Source organism: Dysidea avara, chromosome 4, assembly GCF_963678975.1.
Source record: "Dysidea avara chromosome 4, odDysAvar1.4, whole genome shotgun sequence".
NCBI classification, from domain to species: domain Eukaryota; kingdom Metazoa; phylum Porifera; class Demospongiae; order Dictyoceratida; family Dysideidae; genus Dysidea; species Dysidea avara.
Genome location: NC_089275.1, coordinates 25,422,147 through 25,439,441, shown reverse-complemented (window position 1 = coordinate 25,439,441; position 17,295 = coordinate 25,422,147). Strand labels below are relative to the sequence as shown.

Genomic DNA, 17,295 nt, shown 5'->3' with positions numbered 1-17,295 from the left:
CAGTACAGTATATTAAGAGTGGGGAAACCGCCACGCAGGTGTAGATATTTGATGCAGCATTAACAACTAGTTTTAAATTTCTTTTTTCCATCGACAATGGTCTGCTGAATTTCCTATGCCCCCTGAAGACCGCAGACATTATCAACATAGTTGGGACGAACTGCTTTACGAACACCATTATTCATCTCTTTTGGACTCTGCCTCTGATGCTAGAACAAAGGCTCGTCTATTGTCAGTTTCCTCCTCAGAGTCTGGTGCGTGGCTTGGTGCTCTACCTGTACCATAGATATAATCTATGCCTGTACCTTCCTTGTGCACTAAGCTGGACAATGAATCTTTGAGGATTGCTCTTGGCCTACGTCTCGGTGTTCCCATCGTTGTCGAACATACGTGTGTTTGTGGCAGTAAAGTTGATGTTTTTGGAACTCACAGTTTGTCTTGCAGGCGTAGTGGAGGCCGTATTTCTCGGCACGCTGCAGTGAATGAAACTATTCGTCGTGCTCTGGTGTCTGGAGGTGTTCCTGCCAGTCGGTGTGTGTCGTAATGGTAGGAGGCCAGATGGCATGTCATTGATTCCTTGGTCACGGGGCTTACCCTTGCTCTGGGATTTTACCTGTTCAGACACCCTAGCCCCATCTAATTTATCTACTTCTGCAAGTGGTGCCAGCCGGCTGGCAAACTCTGCAGAGTCAGCTAAGTGCAGAAAGTATTCTTCTCTGATTCCATCATTTCACTTCTCCCCTTTATGTGTTGAGACCTTGGATGCTTGGGGATCATGTGCACGCTCATTAGCGAGGCGGATAGGTTCCCGGGTGATGGAACAGTCTGGTGATAATAGGGCCACCCAATTTTTGATTCAGAAGGTTGCCATTGATGTTCAACGTGGCAATGCTGCTTCTGTAATGGCAACAATACCATCATCCCAGGACTGAGTCCGACTGGGCAGAGTTTGCCTCTCTGCCCACTGTTTAATTGTTTATTTATATCATCATTGTCTTAGTATCTTAATGTAAAAAAAAATAATAATCAACAATTAAACTGTGGAACTCAATCCCCACTTTATAGTCAACTTCAGTTTTGTACCCTCCGATAGTTTAATATCATACGGGCAATCACCTTGATTCCATACAACTAGCATTAAAGGATAAAACAGAAAAACTAAGGGTGGGTAGATAATCTATAGCACGACGAAAGGAATGTAATAACTTCGTACTAGGTAGCTAGCTACCGAGCAATCCTCGCCGGCATAAAAATACAGTGTTCATGCACACATGCACAAAAAGAGGAAAGGCATGAACCTTGACATGCACTAGCTGTAGTCTTGTCCCCATCCGCCCACGCGATCGAGCGAGTGGGCGGCTGGGGACATTCTAATAAATTCGTTACTTTAATGGAATCACGTGACAATTTTAGCGCGTACTTTGTCTTGCTCGCGAGCTTGCTCGTGTCTCTGGTTTCTTTGCCGGCACAAATATGCATCAGCTTCAGCAAGTATGGTTTGTAAATATATTATATGTGTATATTGTTAAAGCTTAATTACCGCATAGATATTAGATAGATAAAGATTATGGGTACACCAAAAAATAAGATGTAGTCTCTGCCCAGCCGCAAACACCATTAGCGCGAGCCCGGCTGGGGAGACTAGTGTGACCATAGATTATATCATAGATATACACCTCTGTGACCTTTCGTGCTGATAAAAATGGCATCGGAATTATCGCAAGAACGCAGTAGAAGTAGCCTTGACGTGGAACAACTGACCAATATACTAGATGGAGGAGCTTCTGTAACAAAGATAAGGCGAGAAACCGAAGCCATAGTATTCTCAGATCCTGTATTTAATAATGAGGACACGTACTACTTGTCAACAGAAGAACAGTTTATGCGTGATACGGAAAAGGCTGTTCACTTTACAAAGAAAATCAATCAACTAAAACCAGATCCAGTACAAACTCGTTACCTCAGGCGAGCACTAAATACTGTTCTGCCAGTATCTGTTCATTTTGATATGTTCGTTCCGAATTTGGAAGGTCAAGCTAATGAGAAGCAGAAGGCACAGTGGCTTGATGTTGCTAAGAAACTGGAAATTATTGGAGCATATGGTCAAACTGAGATGGGGCATGGAACTTACATCAGAGGTTTGGAAACTACCGCAACATATGACTCCACTACTCAGGAGTTTGTGCTAAACAGTCCAACGTTGACCTCCCTAAAATGGTGGCCTGGTGGACTAGGACACACGTCTACACATGCAGTGGTGATTGCAAGACTCATCATCAAGGACAAAGATTATGGTATCCATCACTTTATTGTGCCACTGAGGGACTTGGAGAATCATAAACCATTACCAGGAATAACTTTAGGTGACATTGGACCAAAGTTTGGCTCTTTTGGGATAGACAATGGTTTTCTGAAGATGAACAATGTGCGTATTCCACGTGATAATATGTTGATGGGTCACGCCAAGGTAGATCCTGATGGTACTTATACTAAACCATCCCATGAAAGGCTATCTTATGGAACTATGATGTTGATACGAACTGGCATAGTGTCACTTTCTGCAGATGGTCTGTCACGTGCTGTTACCATTGCTACTAGATATTCAATAATTAGAAGACAGACACCGGCTAAGCCAGATGGCCCAGAGGTAAAGATTTTAGACTATGTCACCCAGCAACACAAGTTGCTCCCACAAATTGCCAATGCTTATGCATTAAGAATGGCTGGAAGTTTAATGAAGCAGTTTTATTTGTCATCGACAAGTGAGATAAGCAAAGGAGTTCTCACGTCACTTCCAGTACTACATGCAACTAGTGCAGGTTTGAAGGCTTTCTCATCAGAAATGGCTTGTCATGGCATGGAGATCTGTAGGCTTGCATGTGGAGGAATGGGCTATTCCTTAGCCAGTGGTATCCCATATGTGTACATGACCACACTCCCTGCACAAACTTATGAGGGAGAAAACACAGTACTGTACCTGCAGACTGCTAGATTCTTACGCAAGTTGTATTCACAGCGACTACCACAATCTCAGCTGTCACAAGATGTGAAGTACCTGGCATCAGACTATCCTCCTCAAAAGACCTGGACCCCTCGTAAGCTTGATCATGTATTAGATGCAGACACACTAGTAGAAGCATATCGTCAACGTGCTATGCGTTTGGTGTCTCGAGCTAACCACATGACTGGAGCTGCATTGGCTAAAGGAGAAGATGAAATGACTGCATGGAATTTAGCTTCTGTGGAGTGGGTAAGAGCTGCCAGAGCACATTGCCATTTATCAGTACTACAGATGTTTTTGACTGCCATAAACTCAGCCACAGCCTCTGCCAACAATCAGAAAATCTTGACAGCACTTTGCAACTTATTTGCGCTTCATAGAATAGCTGAGATTGGTGGAGAATTTCAACTGGATGGTTACATGAGCTCCAATCAGATTGATATGGTACAAGACCAAGTATACAAGTTGCTGGTGTTAATCAGACAAGAAGCCGTACCACTAGTAGATGCATTTGACTACAAGGATGAACTACTTTGCTCAGTGGCAGGTCGATATGATGGAGATGTGTACAACCACTTGTATCAGTGGGCATTGAAGAGTCCTCGGAACAAGTCAGAAGTACATCCTGCTTATCATCAGTATCTAAAGAAACTCATCAAACCACCAAATGCAAAACTGTAGTGTGTGCCTTAGACTTGCCTTTTTATGAATTTGAATTACCAATGTTATTTCAAGTGTATGTAATGCATGCATATGGGTGTCATGTGTATTAACATAGTCACATGACAATTTGGAGACGCGCATGCATGTTCTCCGTGTAATTGTGGTGTCATCAGGTTTCTTACATGGTAACTGCTAATATATGTGACTGGATTTTGGAAAATCAGTTGTAATGTTACATGTGAAATGAAATCTAGAGCTACTTTGTTGTGTCACCATTAAAGCACTTGTGCACCTGTTAAAATATTTCACAGAATTTGTCGTAATTCAGGATACTGACTAATGATTCCAATCATTGTAAACCTGATTGGTAGTTTGGAATGCCTCATTTTGATCATAAATATTTGAGTTGTAAAATGTGACATTATTAAGGCTGATAATCCGGTCATATATGTAGAAGGATATGATTGAAAGTAAATTACACAGCATAATTCATACACAAATATTGACCGTATTTGTTCCGTCTATGTTTAGGTGTTGGAACTAATAGTCCAAATATTCTATCTTGGCTCAAACAAAAACAGGCCACAACCCCCGATAGTGAATAACATTAGAGTCATTTATAGATTTAAGGCTCGTTTTGTCTCGTTATAAGGAGTTTTTTAAAATAGTTGTTCCAATACTGAATAAAGACGGGGTTAGAATATGTAGTATTGGAACACTATTTTTGCTGTGTTATGAGTTGTGTATACTAATTACTACCTTATTTGTAATGTGATCACAATTAATTGTTGTAATCTACAGGGTTTGACACTGCATTGCCCACCATGGGGGATTTTTCTACATTGCTATAGTTATGCTGATTGGATGAAGATTGGGATATGCTTGAGTATACCTCAAACTGCTCTGGAAACAATATCAAGCATGGTAGATGGTTTCGAAGGTAAAGATCAAAGAGCATTCCTTTTTGCATTGACTACTTGGAGAAAGAGAGGTGCAAAGGGACAAGGAATCAGAAAAGCTAACTGGAGAAACTTGCATGAAAAAGGCCTTATCTGGATATTCTGACTTGACCAAAGCAATTGAAAAAAATAGGGAAAATAAAGGTATTACATTTGGCAAAAGCCACATACAACTCTGCACTATGTGTTGTATTTTGGAAGTCACCTTCAGCACTAGTAGTTATGTCTACAAGCCCAGTAGGTCACTAGTTACCTATTAAAGACATAGTACATAATACACTTTCATCATTAAGTGACAATAACTTTAATATAGAGTGAACTAAACTGTATATGGACTGTACCAAACACCTAGATGGGTAAGCTTCCTTGTAGAATGGTTATTTTGCAGCTATCTGTAACATGGGTGTGGTCCGTATATGAAACCATGCTTGGTATAAATACCTAATAGACAACAACTTGTGACAACTGTTCTGCCCATTATCAATTACCTTTTGTCAATCAAGCTTGTACAGCACAATTTCCACACCTTCGGCAACAACACCCCCTCCCCTGCTCTACACCTCATCCATGGCCAGTTCACTTAATAGTTACCAGTACTCACACCTCTCCCCAGCCAGCCTGTATTCACCACCTCCTGCCATGCCCATTGTCCCGCTCTGCACTTAGTAAATATTGGAATTTTCATTATTGTATTTATTTATTTATTTATTATTATTGATTAGCAAAACCCATTGGGTAAATCGCTAATGTACAAAAACAAAATTTTAGTGTCTATGCATTTTGCAAATGGTTTTTGAAAGTAAGTAAGTCTATATTGTCAAGATCTTCCATATCTAAATTGTTCCAGTCTGGTATTGATCTTGGTAAGAAAGAGTTACTATATCGATTTGTTCTGGCATACAACTGTAATAGCTTCAAGGGATGGTTTGCCCTGGTACTTGTTGCAGGAGATAACACTGGCAGATACTGATTTGGAACATAAATTAATTTGTTTACAAACTTAAACAACAGCATCAGACGTGCCTGTTTCCTACGATCTTCCAGTGTTGGCCATTTTAATTCCACTAACATTTCAGTTATACTGTCCCTATGATTCCTTCTCCAAGGTCTATTTAACACGAAACGTGCAGCACGATGTTGTATCATCTCTAACTTGTGAATGAGTGATTGTTGATGTGGATCCCAGATAGAAGAGCAGTATTCAATAGATGGCAAGACAATCTGTTTATATGCATGTTCTTTTAAGTGAGGTGGACAATGGTGGAGAGTTCTTCGCAAAAATCCCAGTAGACGATTAGCTTTATTGCACACTGAATTTATGTGAGGGGTCCATGACAACTTGTTATCTAAAAGTACTCCCAAATAGTGATGTCTCTCAACAACTTCTAAGGGGATTTTGTACATTGTATAGGAGAACTCACTAGCAGAATGTAGTGTAGATATCTGCATGATGCAACATTTTGAAACATTAAATTCCATTTGCCAAATATCAGCCCATGATGATAATGTGTCAAGATCACTTTGGAGTATCTTATGATCTTCGGGTGAGTAGATAGGACGATAAACTAAACAATCATCTGCAAAAAGTCTCAACTGACTGTGGATGTTAGTTACAATATCATTTATATATATCAGAAACAACACTGGACCGAGCACTGATCCTTGTGGTACACCTGATGTTACACTGCAAGGTGAAGACTGCCTACCATCAATGATTACTTTTTGTGTACGATTTGTAAGAAACGATTGTAGCCACTGTAACAATTCACCTCTTATACCATAGAAATTCAGTTTGTGAGCTAGCCTAGCATGGGCAACTTTATCAAAAGCTTTTGCAAAATCTAAGATAGCCACATCAACCTGAACTTTGTTATCAACTGCTCTGGCAAAATCATCAACTGCAAGAAATAGCTGGGCTTCACATGATCGCTTTGATCTAAATCCATATTGTACATCAGTTAATATGTTGTTTGACTCGAGGTGTTTCATTATTTGACTAACTAAAATGTGTTCTAATGTTTTACAGACCAAAGATGTAAGAGACACTGGGCGATAGTTTCTGGGATCAGTCTTATCACCCTTCTTATATATTGGGGTTACATTAGCTTGTTTCCAGGAGTCAGGCACAGTGCCAATTCTTAATGATTGATTGAAGAGATGTGTCAGTAGAGGAGCTATTTCAGAAGCAACTTGTTTCAAAAATGCAGCATGTATGTTGTCAGGACCCGGGGATTTAGTTGTATCGCACTCAGCAAGAAGGTTTCTCACACCATTTAGTGTAATGTGAATGTCTGGGATGGATGGATAGGGAGAATTACCCTTATCTGGAATACAACTAGTGTCCTCGGAGGTAAATACAGATTTAAACTGGTTGTTTAGGATCTCTGCTTTCTCTAGTGGGTCAGTAATTATATTCTCTGCTTGGTCCTTTAAGGCGCCAATTTCGATATTGTCTTGACGTTTACTTTTAATATAATGCCAAAAACGTTTCATTTTGTTATTACCAGATTCAGGGTTTGAAATATTAGATAGATATTGATTGTGCTGTTGACGCGTCATACATTTAGTTTGATGTTGTAGTCTTTTATATTCATCCCAATCCTCTGTACGTTGGTATTTCTTTGCACGATTATAAGTTCGCTGTTTCTTCTTGATCAGTCGTTTTAGTGCAGCATTCATCCAGGGTAGGTGGAACTTACTACCAATAGTTTTCTTGGGTACCATCTCTTGTATTAGTTGTGAGCATTTCTCATAAATATATTCCCAATTTTCGTTCACACTTCTCTGGGTGGTAGAGTTTAGTTCAAAATATCTCTCATAGATGTCTAACATTCTTTCTCGTATAAGGTCCCAGTTTGCTTTATGATATAGGAAGATTTCTCTAGGAGGTTTCTTTACTAATTTAACCTGAGTGGAGATATCCGCTACAACTGCATTATGGTCGCTGATGCCAGGGGTAGTTTGGCAGGATGTCACTAGATCTGGGTGGCTAGCAAAGAATAAGTCTAAAATGTTTGTACCCCTTGTAGGTGTGGTAACCAACTGTTCGAAATGAAGATCTTCTGTAATTGAAAGGAGTTTCTCCCTAAAGGATACAGGTACATATGATTCTGTTAATGATTTACATTGCCAATCAATTCCAGAAGCATTAAAGTCACCACCAAGAAATATTCTTGCTGTTGGATGGGCATTTCTGATGTCGTTGATGGTATTTTCTAATTCATCTAGGATAGTTGTAGAAGAGTTTGGAGGACAGTAGACTGAACCCACTATGATGCTTTGCTTGTGTTTCATATGGATATGCACCCAAACTTGTTCGACTGATGTAGAAACATGTAACAGAGAAGATGGGATCTCATTTCTAATTAGAATGAATACACCGCCACCATGTCGATTTCTGTCGTTTCGATAAACAGTGTAATGTGGGGGAAAAATTTCTGAGGACATAATTTTTTCGTCTAAGTAGGACTCTGTTCCCATGAGGAGGTCTAACTTTTGTACATGGAGTAGGGTTTCAAGCTCAGGACATTTATTTACAACACTACGACAATTTACAATTGCTAGATTCAATGATTGTAGGTTTTGAGAATTTGCTTGGAGACCAGCCCCTTGAGATAGTACTTGCATCAGTTATATTAATTTGGACAACTCTTCACCATTTCCATTTTCTAAATTGGTTAGAGACCATGATCTCTGATCTTTGTGTTTTGAACACCTCAGCTTTTAAAGATCCTCTTGCTAGGTCTCCAACCTACAATAAATTAATCGTTAATAAAACCAGGATAAAACGTACAAGTTCTTAGTGTGACAATAAGGCCGTGATGGTATCTCAAAACATCATCAACACCATAGCATGGGGAAATAGTAACATACTATTGGGTTTGTTATTTGCATGTGCATTCATTTAGTCTTGTGTTGGAAATTGGCCCATGGACAGTCATAAGTGACAATCCTAGCCATGCAGGAGGAATCACTGCATAGTGATGATGTTGCGAGGTAGCTATAAGCTTAAACAAAGAAGGGAGTTGTAATGCTGAAGCACTGGAACAGTGGAATGAGTCAATGAGTAAAGAGGCTCTCTTCATGATGTTTGTTAAGTAATTTTTGTTGAGCTAAAGTACTGAAAGCTACCGTTTCTATTTTTTTTCCTAATTGACTTTTTTGTGACTGGTGTTTAGATTTCCATCTCATGTAATGAGTCCAAAGTAAAGCTAGCCTGTTTGATAGACAATAGAGCCTAAGGGGTATAGCCATTTAACTGTTACATACATGTATCCGAGTCAAATGTCCTTAGAAACAAAACAAAAGATTTTTTTTCATGTACAGTACAAGTAACTACTAGGACTGGGAGATTATATCGATTGTGGGATTAATTGTGATTGTCTCTGAACATTGTGATGTTGATATGTGGTATAAATAATCGTGATGTTGTAACATCACATGCAAATTTATATTAGTATATTCAAAATGGTGGCACATACTGTCGTGGAAGAACACGATCTAGAAAACAATCCTGATACAGTTCATTGTGTGAACAAATCTTACTGCATAGTTTAAAGCTTACCTGTTAGAAATCATTGAATTTTAAGGATACTATTATTTATTATACTGTTCGTATTAAACTTTAACTGCCTATGGCCTTAATCGTGTCAAACAGGTTGTACTCATACAAAGTTGTACATGCATGATGCTGATGCATGTGAGTTATAACACCGTGATAGTTATCATAATCGTAATATGTTGCATCCTACAATCGTGAAGTAGCAAAGTGTCACAATCGCTCAGCCCTAGTAACCACAATGGTAGCTGGATATAGGTTTTATTAATTTAAGCTTTATATTTCACCGCATTTAATTTTTTTTCTGAATACTGTATAGTGCAGAATTCTCAAAAGGTTAAATTTTTGAAAAGGAGTGCTTGATTGGAAGTTTTAAAAAATATTTTATGAAAGAGATCCACTTTACTATGCTGCACAACTAGAAGGGTTTGTGCTATATGTATTAAGTTTTATAATGACAATGGCAACATTGATTGTTCAGTGAAACATACATTTTTATTGATAAATACTCATCTGACTTTGGTAGAATTGCATTTAGTTCGTGTTGTTCTGTTAATCCAACTGAACAGCCTGGAGATCAGTTGGTTGGCTTTCTTATCTCTTCCAGCTATTTTCACTCAGACTAGAATAACAATTTCCTCCTAGGCTTCAAGACTCATGGTGTCACTTGTGAAATTGAATCGTGTTTGCCTTTCCAGCTTAGCTATACTGAGGTCTATAGCTATAGCTAGCTATTAAACTGGTATTATAGTAGAAAACAAACACTCAAACTTTGTTTATACTTTATTATCACCTAGAACTAAGATAAAATATTGGCCCTTGTAGCTAGCTAGCTATTTCTGATCAAAATATTTTCAAAAATGCATTGCTATATTTTCAATTTTTAAAAATAAATTTAACCTTTCAAAAATTTCCTGCATACTTAGAATTATGCAACAAAGGGTTTCTGCTAAATGGGTCACACACAATGCATAATCACTAGCATGGCAAAATATTGATCTATTGTAAACTACTGAAGTATGAGCTGAACAATGAATTCATAATATTTGTCATTTTATAGATCCTTCTAGTCCTACTGTCAAATTTATACGCAGTCTACGTGAACAGAAGTCCAGAAATTTGATTCTCTTTCACCACACTTGATGAGACAAGGGATATTAACTCAATCTGAGTACAATGACATCACCAGAAGAGGATACTCTCGCTCAATGAGATTTTGACAAAAGCCAGTAAGGGAAATGTCATAAAGAAGTTTACTCAGGCACTAAAGAATGAAAAAGATCACGCAGGCCATAAAGATCTGTTCAAGATTATTGAAAGCAAACTTCATATGTATATAATATGTAACTAGTTACATATTACATATTACTTGCAACTGAACTATTTAGTTACAGTTACATATTACCAAGAGTTCATAATATATATAGTATATATATTATGAACTCTTGATATTACCCATAAAATAAAGTAACTATAATAATATTACATATTAAATTACTTTGTGTCCACAGCCTTAAGCTGTCACGTGTGAAACTACCACCTTATCACGTGACATGATTGTGTTGTTGGACAATGTGCAAATCTTGGTTATAAGTAAGAAGCTGGCGAATAAGCTTCATTCAGTAGGCTTCATTACTTCGTTGTGGCTAGGCGTTACTCAGTGGATTACTAACGAGATTAGTAACTTCGTTACTTGTAATAATATTAGATTTGTTACAGTAACTATATTACTTAGGTAACGAGTTACATTTGTAAGTAAAGTAACTTGAGTTATATTACCTGTTTTCATAGTTATATTACTTAGTTACCACTAAAATAATAATATTACATAACGCGTTACTCCCAATACTGGAGGTTATCCATTTGAAATATTTTCTGTATAATTACAGGTTATTTTCGTTAATGAGTGAGGAAAGAATGAGTTACATACAAGCTGAAGAACGCTAGTGAAAATAAGAAAGCTGTGGTGCATTTGTTATGTTATTTGTTGCTTAGTAATATTGCTTCGCAGCTGAAGAAACAGGGCCATTAAACTCCAGCTGGTCGCTGGCTTGTACCGCTGAGTTAACCCATACAGTCCCCTTGATTCCCGCTCTTCAACTGGCTGTTCAGTAATATAAGTAACTCACTCAGTGTAGTAATTTTCCCCCCAAGTCTTTCTTCAATTGTGCAAAATCACAAAAAGTTTTATTTTCTTGCATGGGTCCCATTAATTTTTGCCTCAAAAATGTGGTTTCTAGTAACCGTTACTAACTTAAAATGACGTAAACAGATAACCTCTGTTCAAATTCCCTAATAAGGAGTGACTTCTGAAATATAGCAGATTACATCTGTTTTCTTCTGCAAATGTATATAGCAAGCATAAAATTGTTAAAGATTAAGATACTCTAATAGAGAAGTCACATTTACTCTTGGGCAACTGGGTTGGTGAATGTTCTATATCTCAATCTTTTTATGTTATAAGCGTTTGAATAAAATTATTTCTGAAAATCATCCTATTCATGATTCTTTTCATTACCTGTTTGTTATTCCTGAAATTGGTCCGACATTACTATCCGGGCCACACAGAAACAACCAAGCTTTGTAAAAATGGCGCAGCCTTAATAAGCCTGGGTGAAAAAAGTTGAGAAATGGCTGCAATGACGTTAATGCTAGTAAATTTTAAGAATGCACACTCTTAAAATTTATTAGTATTAACATCATTGCAGCCATTTCTTGGCCACAACCTTTGATTTCACAACTTTTTTTTTACCCAGGCTTTCTTTTTAAGGCCGCACCATTTTTTACAGTTTGGCTGTTTTTACACAGATTTCACTTCTTTTTGTACTTTAGTCCCAAAACCAGCCTATGGCTGACTTTGGGGTTTATTTTTAATCACATTTCTTCTTACTTATATACAATGGCATGCTTTACTTCAGTATTTGGTACTAATACTTATAGAGCACATACTTTTTGAGGACTTCTAATAGAACATACGGAGAATGTTCTAGTACTTCTATTGGTAGATCTATGAAAAATTATGAACTTTATTTATAAGCAGACTTAAACTAGAAATAAGTGGAGTGATGAGCCAAAATAATAGTAGTTCAGTAGTTAAGGATGGGAGTGTTAGGTATGGAGGTCCCTGGTTCGATCTCTGCATGGTAAAAATTTTTCAACATTGTTTTGTGGTAAGTTTTTTCAACATTTTTGTGATTGCTATATTAGAGTATCTCAATCCCAAAATTTTACATTTGTTTGGTTTTTGCTTTATAACTTTGTAGCTGTAACTCTAATGCTTTTCAAACCATCAAAATACACTGCTAAAATGATCAACCTAGCTATGTACACACCAATTTTCAAGTCTTAACGTGAATAGGTGCTCATAACTCCTTGGATTTTAATCAGATTCATAGCAAACTTGGTACATGCCTTTATATCCTTTTCATATGTGCCAAAGATCAAGGCAATCGGTTAAATGCTTGCATTTTATAGTAATTTTTGCCAAGTGCATGTGCAAAAAGATATTAAAGCCCCTGCCCTCCTACTGCTTAAGAAGGAAAAATGAAGAAATTAAATCGAAACTTTGAACACCCATATCTTGCAAATTGGTGGTTCGAATTTAATCAAATTTGTTGGGTGGCCTACCCTACCTGGCGGACAGCTACAATGCAAAAATGGTGTGTTTTGGAGAAGGGGCCATGGAGCTATATATATGCACACATGAAAAGGCTGTTTTCTTTCTTCCTGTCAATATACTCACAGTGTAGCATGCCGGCTTTCTTGGCCGCATGACACATTACCATGTTTTGGTCCCTAATATCGAAGTACTGTTATAAGTAGGGACATAGATAATACAGTAATAGAGTAAAGGGATAGGAAACGCAAGCGATTTCCGGTTTGCTGGATTTCCGTTACGCATGACTTGAAAGGACAAGACAGTTTTGTGCTCAAGCATGGGAATTAGTGTTCTAAGCAGCGTAAATAGTAATCCAACAGACTACAGCAAGTATTTAGGCCTATGTGAGAGATTTTGGCGAGAGAATTCAGACCGTAGATTTTGTAACAAAGCGTATCGCATTAACCGTGATTGTTACACGCTAGCTGTCATACTTTCGCTCATAGTACCTTCATGCCTCGTCCATACCGCTTCTTTTATAGCCGGTTCCACTTTCGAATCTTGTGGTAAGCTAGGCATGTCACCAACACAGTCTTTTACCGTTGCGTTGTACTGCAAGGTGGTTTAAACTTTTGGTAAAAAATGCAAGATACTTAGTCGTTTCTTCAAGCAACAGTTCCTGTTTTGCTCCGATATTTCCTCTGGTTCCCTCTGTTAAATGGTAAGGAATAGGTTTATCACAGTTAAAAGGATAGAATATGTTTACGAAGAAAGTTAAGTGGTTTAAAGTAATTTTGGGCCGTTTTTTTTCACTTTCAATTTGCTTTAATTTTTCGTATAACTTCCTTGAGGGTTGGTACCATCCTAGTTCCCTCGATTACTTACTTGAGTTCACTGTAGCGAAGTTTCACAGTCGTTGGTTACAAAATTCTGTCGTTACAACAATTTGTTTCTCTTTGATACAAGCGCAGCAAGCGTAACGAGTATGTTCGTGACGTAGTCTCGCGTGGCCAGACCGCTTTTTTCTCTTTGTCATTGGGTAGGGAGAAAAAAGGGTCTGGAACAGTTCGAATCCCACAATCGTCTTGACACGTCACGAGGCTAAGGTAGGGGCGGGCGTTTCCGGACAAAGTTTGCACATGTATTAAAAATTTGTTCAATTCTCCTCGAGAGAAAAACGGATTCTAAAATGCTTAGTGCCGAATTGTAGCTAATGAACTAGGCTATAGGTGGTATAAATTGTGGATGGTAAAGTATAGGGTGCTAGGAGAAAGAGCAGTTTAAATTTGCAGTTTGAGAAAATGCCAAAAATTTACATGGCTGGGGTTTCCGGACACCACTTAAAAAAGGCGTACCTGCCATTGTTATGGGAAATGTTGCACTCTATTGAGTGTCATGGCCCAGCAGAGACTCAAAGCATTCTATTTGTCAGGTTACTTTGTTGGTGACAGCGATTTTTAAGAAGCAGAACTGCTACCAGCCTTGCTCATACCATGTGAGTGTCTTGCAGCGCTTTCGAAGATGCGACATTTGATCTACTGCCCGGAAATCTGTATCAGTCCTTGACTTAACACTGAAACAGCATAGTTAAGTAGTGTGGCCCCGCGGATCCTTGCTTGGGGATTCTCCGGGATGCTGGTTGTGTTGATTGCGCGTGCCAGTTAACACGTCGCAGGTAATGGGCTTGGATTCCAGTTGTACTATCTCTAAATCATATACCCGTTCACTGAGTAGTGTGACTGATCATTTGTGATGCCTATGGTGGCTTAGAATTACAAATGGTGCCCTCAATCTCCTGGTAACATGCGTAGTGAAAGTTTTTACACAAAAATATTTTACACGCGCAAGCAAATTGTGATGTATCTCGGTAATCCTTAAAGCTATCGAACAAAACTGTAGTATTTTATAGTACACAAGTAGGGTACTTAGGTGCATAAACCATAGCCTGATCGGTTTCTATTCCATCCTTCAGTAGCGGATTAAAAGTGAAGTGTCCGGAATACCCAGCTGTCCGGAAACCCCCTTACTTACCTTACGTCACAAGTAGAGCAGCTCATGTATTTTCGACCCCCATGAATTTTCGGACGCAATATTTCCTAGAAGAACAATGAGAGCCGATCATTTATGGCACTATTATGAAGACCTATCACTATAACCTCCATGTATAAAATTTGAAATGATTTGGTTATATCGTGTGGCTGCAGTGACCTTCGAAAGCCACTGTCCAAAAAAATGGATGCTCGGACAAAGTAACTTTCGTTCGGACTCTCCATCTCTACCCTTCCCATGCAACTTGTATGCTATTGTGTGGTAGTGATTGGTAGAGCTATCCTTGAGCTATCCCGTGATATAAGCAGATTAGATTTTATCAGCTACAGTTGCAGCTATCGCCTTTTCCCAGACGTGGTAACATGACGAATCGTCGGACACAAAATTGCAATTATAATTCCGGACACAGCAACTTATTGCGATTACTTTGGCATTTTTTGAGTTTAAGTATAGTACTAGCTAAGAAACATTTGAAAACAGCTATTTAGGCACCTGTGTAGAGTGATTTTTTATCAATTCGAGATGGAAATAGTAGCTACCTCATATAGCTACAACACATTAGGCCTAGAATAGCTGCATAAAATTGCTCAAACTTAAAATAATTTATATATTTGAACTTACTTGAGACAAGGGAGGTAAGAAATAAACCACAACAATACACTGGAGGTCACCACTACTTTATCGCTTTAGTGACTGCTCTATTAGAGTATATTAATTTAATGCAGTTTTAAAACTGGTTTTCGCACTAATGCACCCTTAGATAGTCTGCATATACATAAAATTATACTATGGATGCAATTAATGAAGTTTAATTAATATATACTCTAATAGAACAGTCACTAAGGCTATAAAGCAGTGGCGACCTCCTGTGTATTGTTGTGGTTTATTTCTTACCTCCCTTGTCTCAAGTAAGTTCAAATATATAAATTATTTTAAGTTTGAGCAATTTTATGTAGCTATTCTAGGCCTAATGTATTGTAGCTATATGAGGTAGCTACTATTTCCATCTCGAATTGATAAAAAATCACTCTACACAGGTGTCTAATAGCTGTTTTCAAATGTTTCTTAGCTAGTACTATACTTAAACTCAAAAAATGCCAAAGTAATCGCAATAAGTTGCTGTGTCCGGAATTATAATTGCAAGTTTGTGTCCGACGATTCGTCAAGTTACCACGTCTGGGAAAAAGGCGATAGTTGCAACTGTAGCTGATAAAAATCTAATCTGCTTATATCACGGGATAGCTCAAGGATAGCTCTACCAATCACTACCACACAATAGCATGTAAGTTGCATGGCAAGAGTAGAGATGGAGAGTCCGAACGAACGTTACTTTGTCCGAGCATCCATTTTTTTGGACAGTGGCTTTCGAAGGTCACTGCAGCCACACGATATAACCAAATCATTTCAAATTTTATACATGGAGGTTATAGTGATAGGTCTTTATAATAGTACCATAAATGATCGGCTCTCATTGTTCTTCTAGGAAATATCGCGTCCGAAAACTCATGGGGGTCGAAAATACATGAGCTGCTCTATGCAACCCATGCGCTTAAACTCCATTGTAACAAGAATGCCACAGCACAACAATAAACAAAGACTTAGCTTACCTAAACAACTAACATTCGATTCAATCTATTATCGCCTCAAAGGCAGCTTTAGATGCTGATAGGTTTATAAATACGCTCTTGAAATTGATTGACGCAAGCGGCTACTATTTGAAAACGCATCACGTTTCTTTGGTTAACACCCCCGAATTAACCGGGGAGTGCCAAGACGAATGTGGGATTCGAACTGTTCCAGACCCTTTTTTCTCCCTACCCAATGACAAAGAGAAAAAAGCGGTCTGGCCACGCGTGACGTACTACACGGAATTCCAATAGAAATGTACGTATTTTGTGACGTCACGTTATTGCGTTTCCTATCCCTTTTAAGTACTCTATTATCTAGATTGGGATCGCCCTCAAAATGATGAGCAGCACCTAAAATGTCGCCTTTAAATCATCCTAGATATGCGATGAACTTTTTATAAGCCTATAGTAAACAAGTAAACAATATATCTGCATGGTATGAAAGCATCGAGGTGGACAATATGTAATAAAGCCATTAGAAATTGGTAAACAGCTTGTAAACATGAAATAAAAATGGGGTACACTAAGGCATGCATGCCCACCCACCCTTCCCCGTATTCTTCCATTATTTTCCGGTTATTGTTGCATACTGACAGGCTCATTTGAAACCATGTCAGCTCATGTGTCAGCAGTGCTATCAAGTCTGCACAAACTTCACGTTTGTGCTATTTTTGCAATTTCAAAAGGAAGGAATAAGCTTAAGCATACCTTTATGCAGTTTTTTATGGTTGTGCAAGGCAAATAATGGCTTGAAAAGCTGCCAATCTTATAACTAATAATGGAAATGAACCACCCGCCCGCATGCAAATATGCTTGAGTCCAGGACGGGAAACAGAGAA

The 17,295-nt window shown here is 38.3% G+C and overlaps 1 protein-coding gene across 3 annotated transcripts; it reads left to right on the top strand.

Moving 5' to 3' along the window:
* The first annotated feature begins 1,435 nt into the window (after positions 1-1,435).
* Positions 1,436-10,577, top strand: LOC136254523 (peroxisomal acyl-coenzyme A oxidase 1-like). Of its 3 annotated transcripts, none has more exons than XR_010700543.1 (3): positions 1,438-1,491; positions 4,516-4,767; positions 10,242-10,577. XR_010700543.1 is itself a non-coding variant. In XM_066047243.1 (2 exons), the coding sequence occupies exon 2, from the start codon at positions 1,703-1,705 to the stop codon at positions 3,680-3,682; it is 1,980 nt and encodes a 659-aa protein (XP_065903315.1). In that variant the 5' UTR covers positions 1,436-1,491; positions 1,548-1,702; the 3' UTR covers positions 3,683-3,735. The 3 variants fall into 3 exon arrangements, 1 of the variants encoding a protein (XP_065903315.1); XR_010700542.1 differs by having other exon boundaries at positions 4,466-4,767; XM_066047243.1 differs by lacking the exons at positions 4,516-4,767; positions 10,242-10,577 and adding an exon at positions 1,548-3,735 and having other exon boundaries at positions 1,436-1,491.
* Positions 10,578-17,295: the final 6,718 nt, after the last annotated feature.

Bases quoted from the DNA above. Each gene is read 5' to 3' on its own strand.
- LOC136254523 (XM_066047243.1), top strand. From the start codon at position 1,703: ATGGCATCGGAATTATCGCAAGAACGCAGTAGAAGTAGCCTTGACGTG.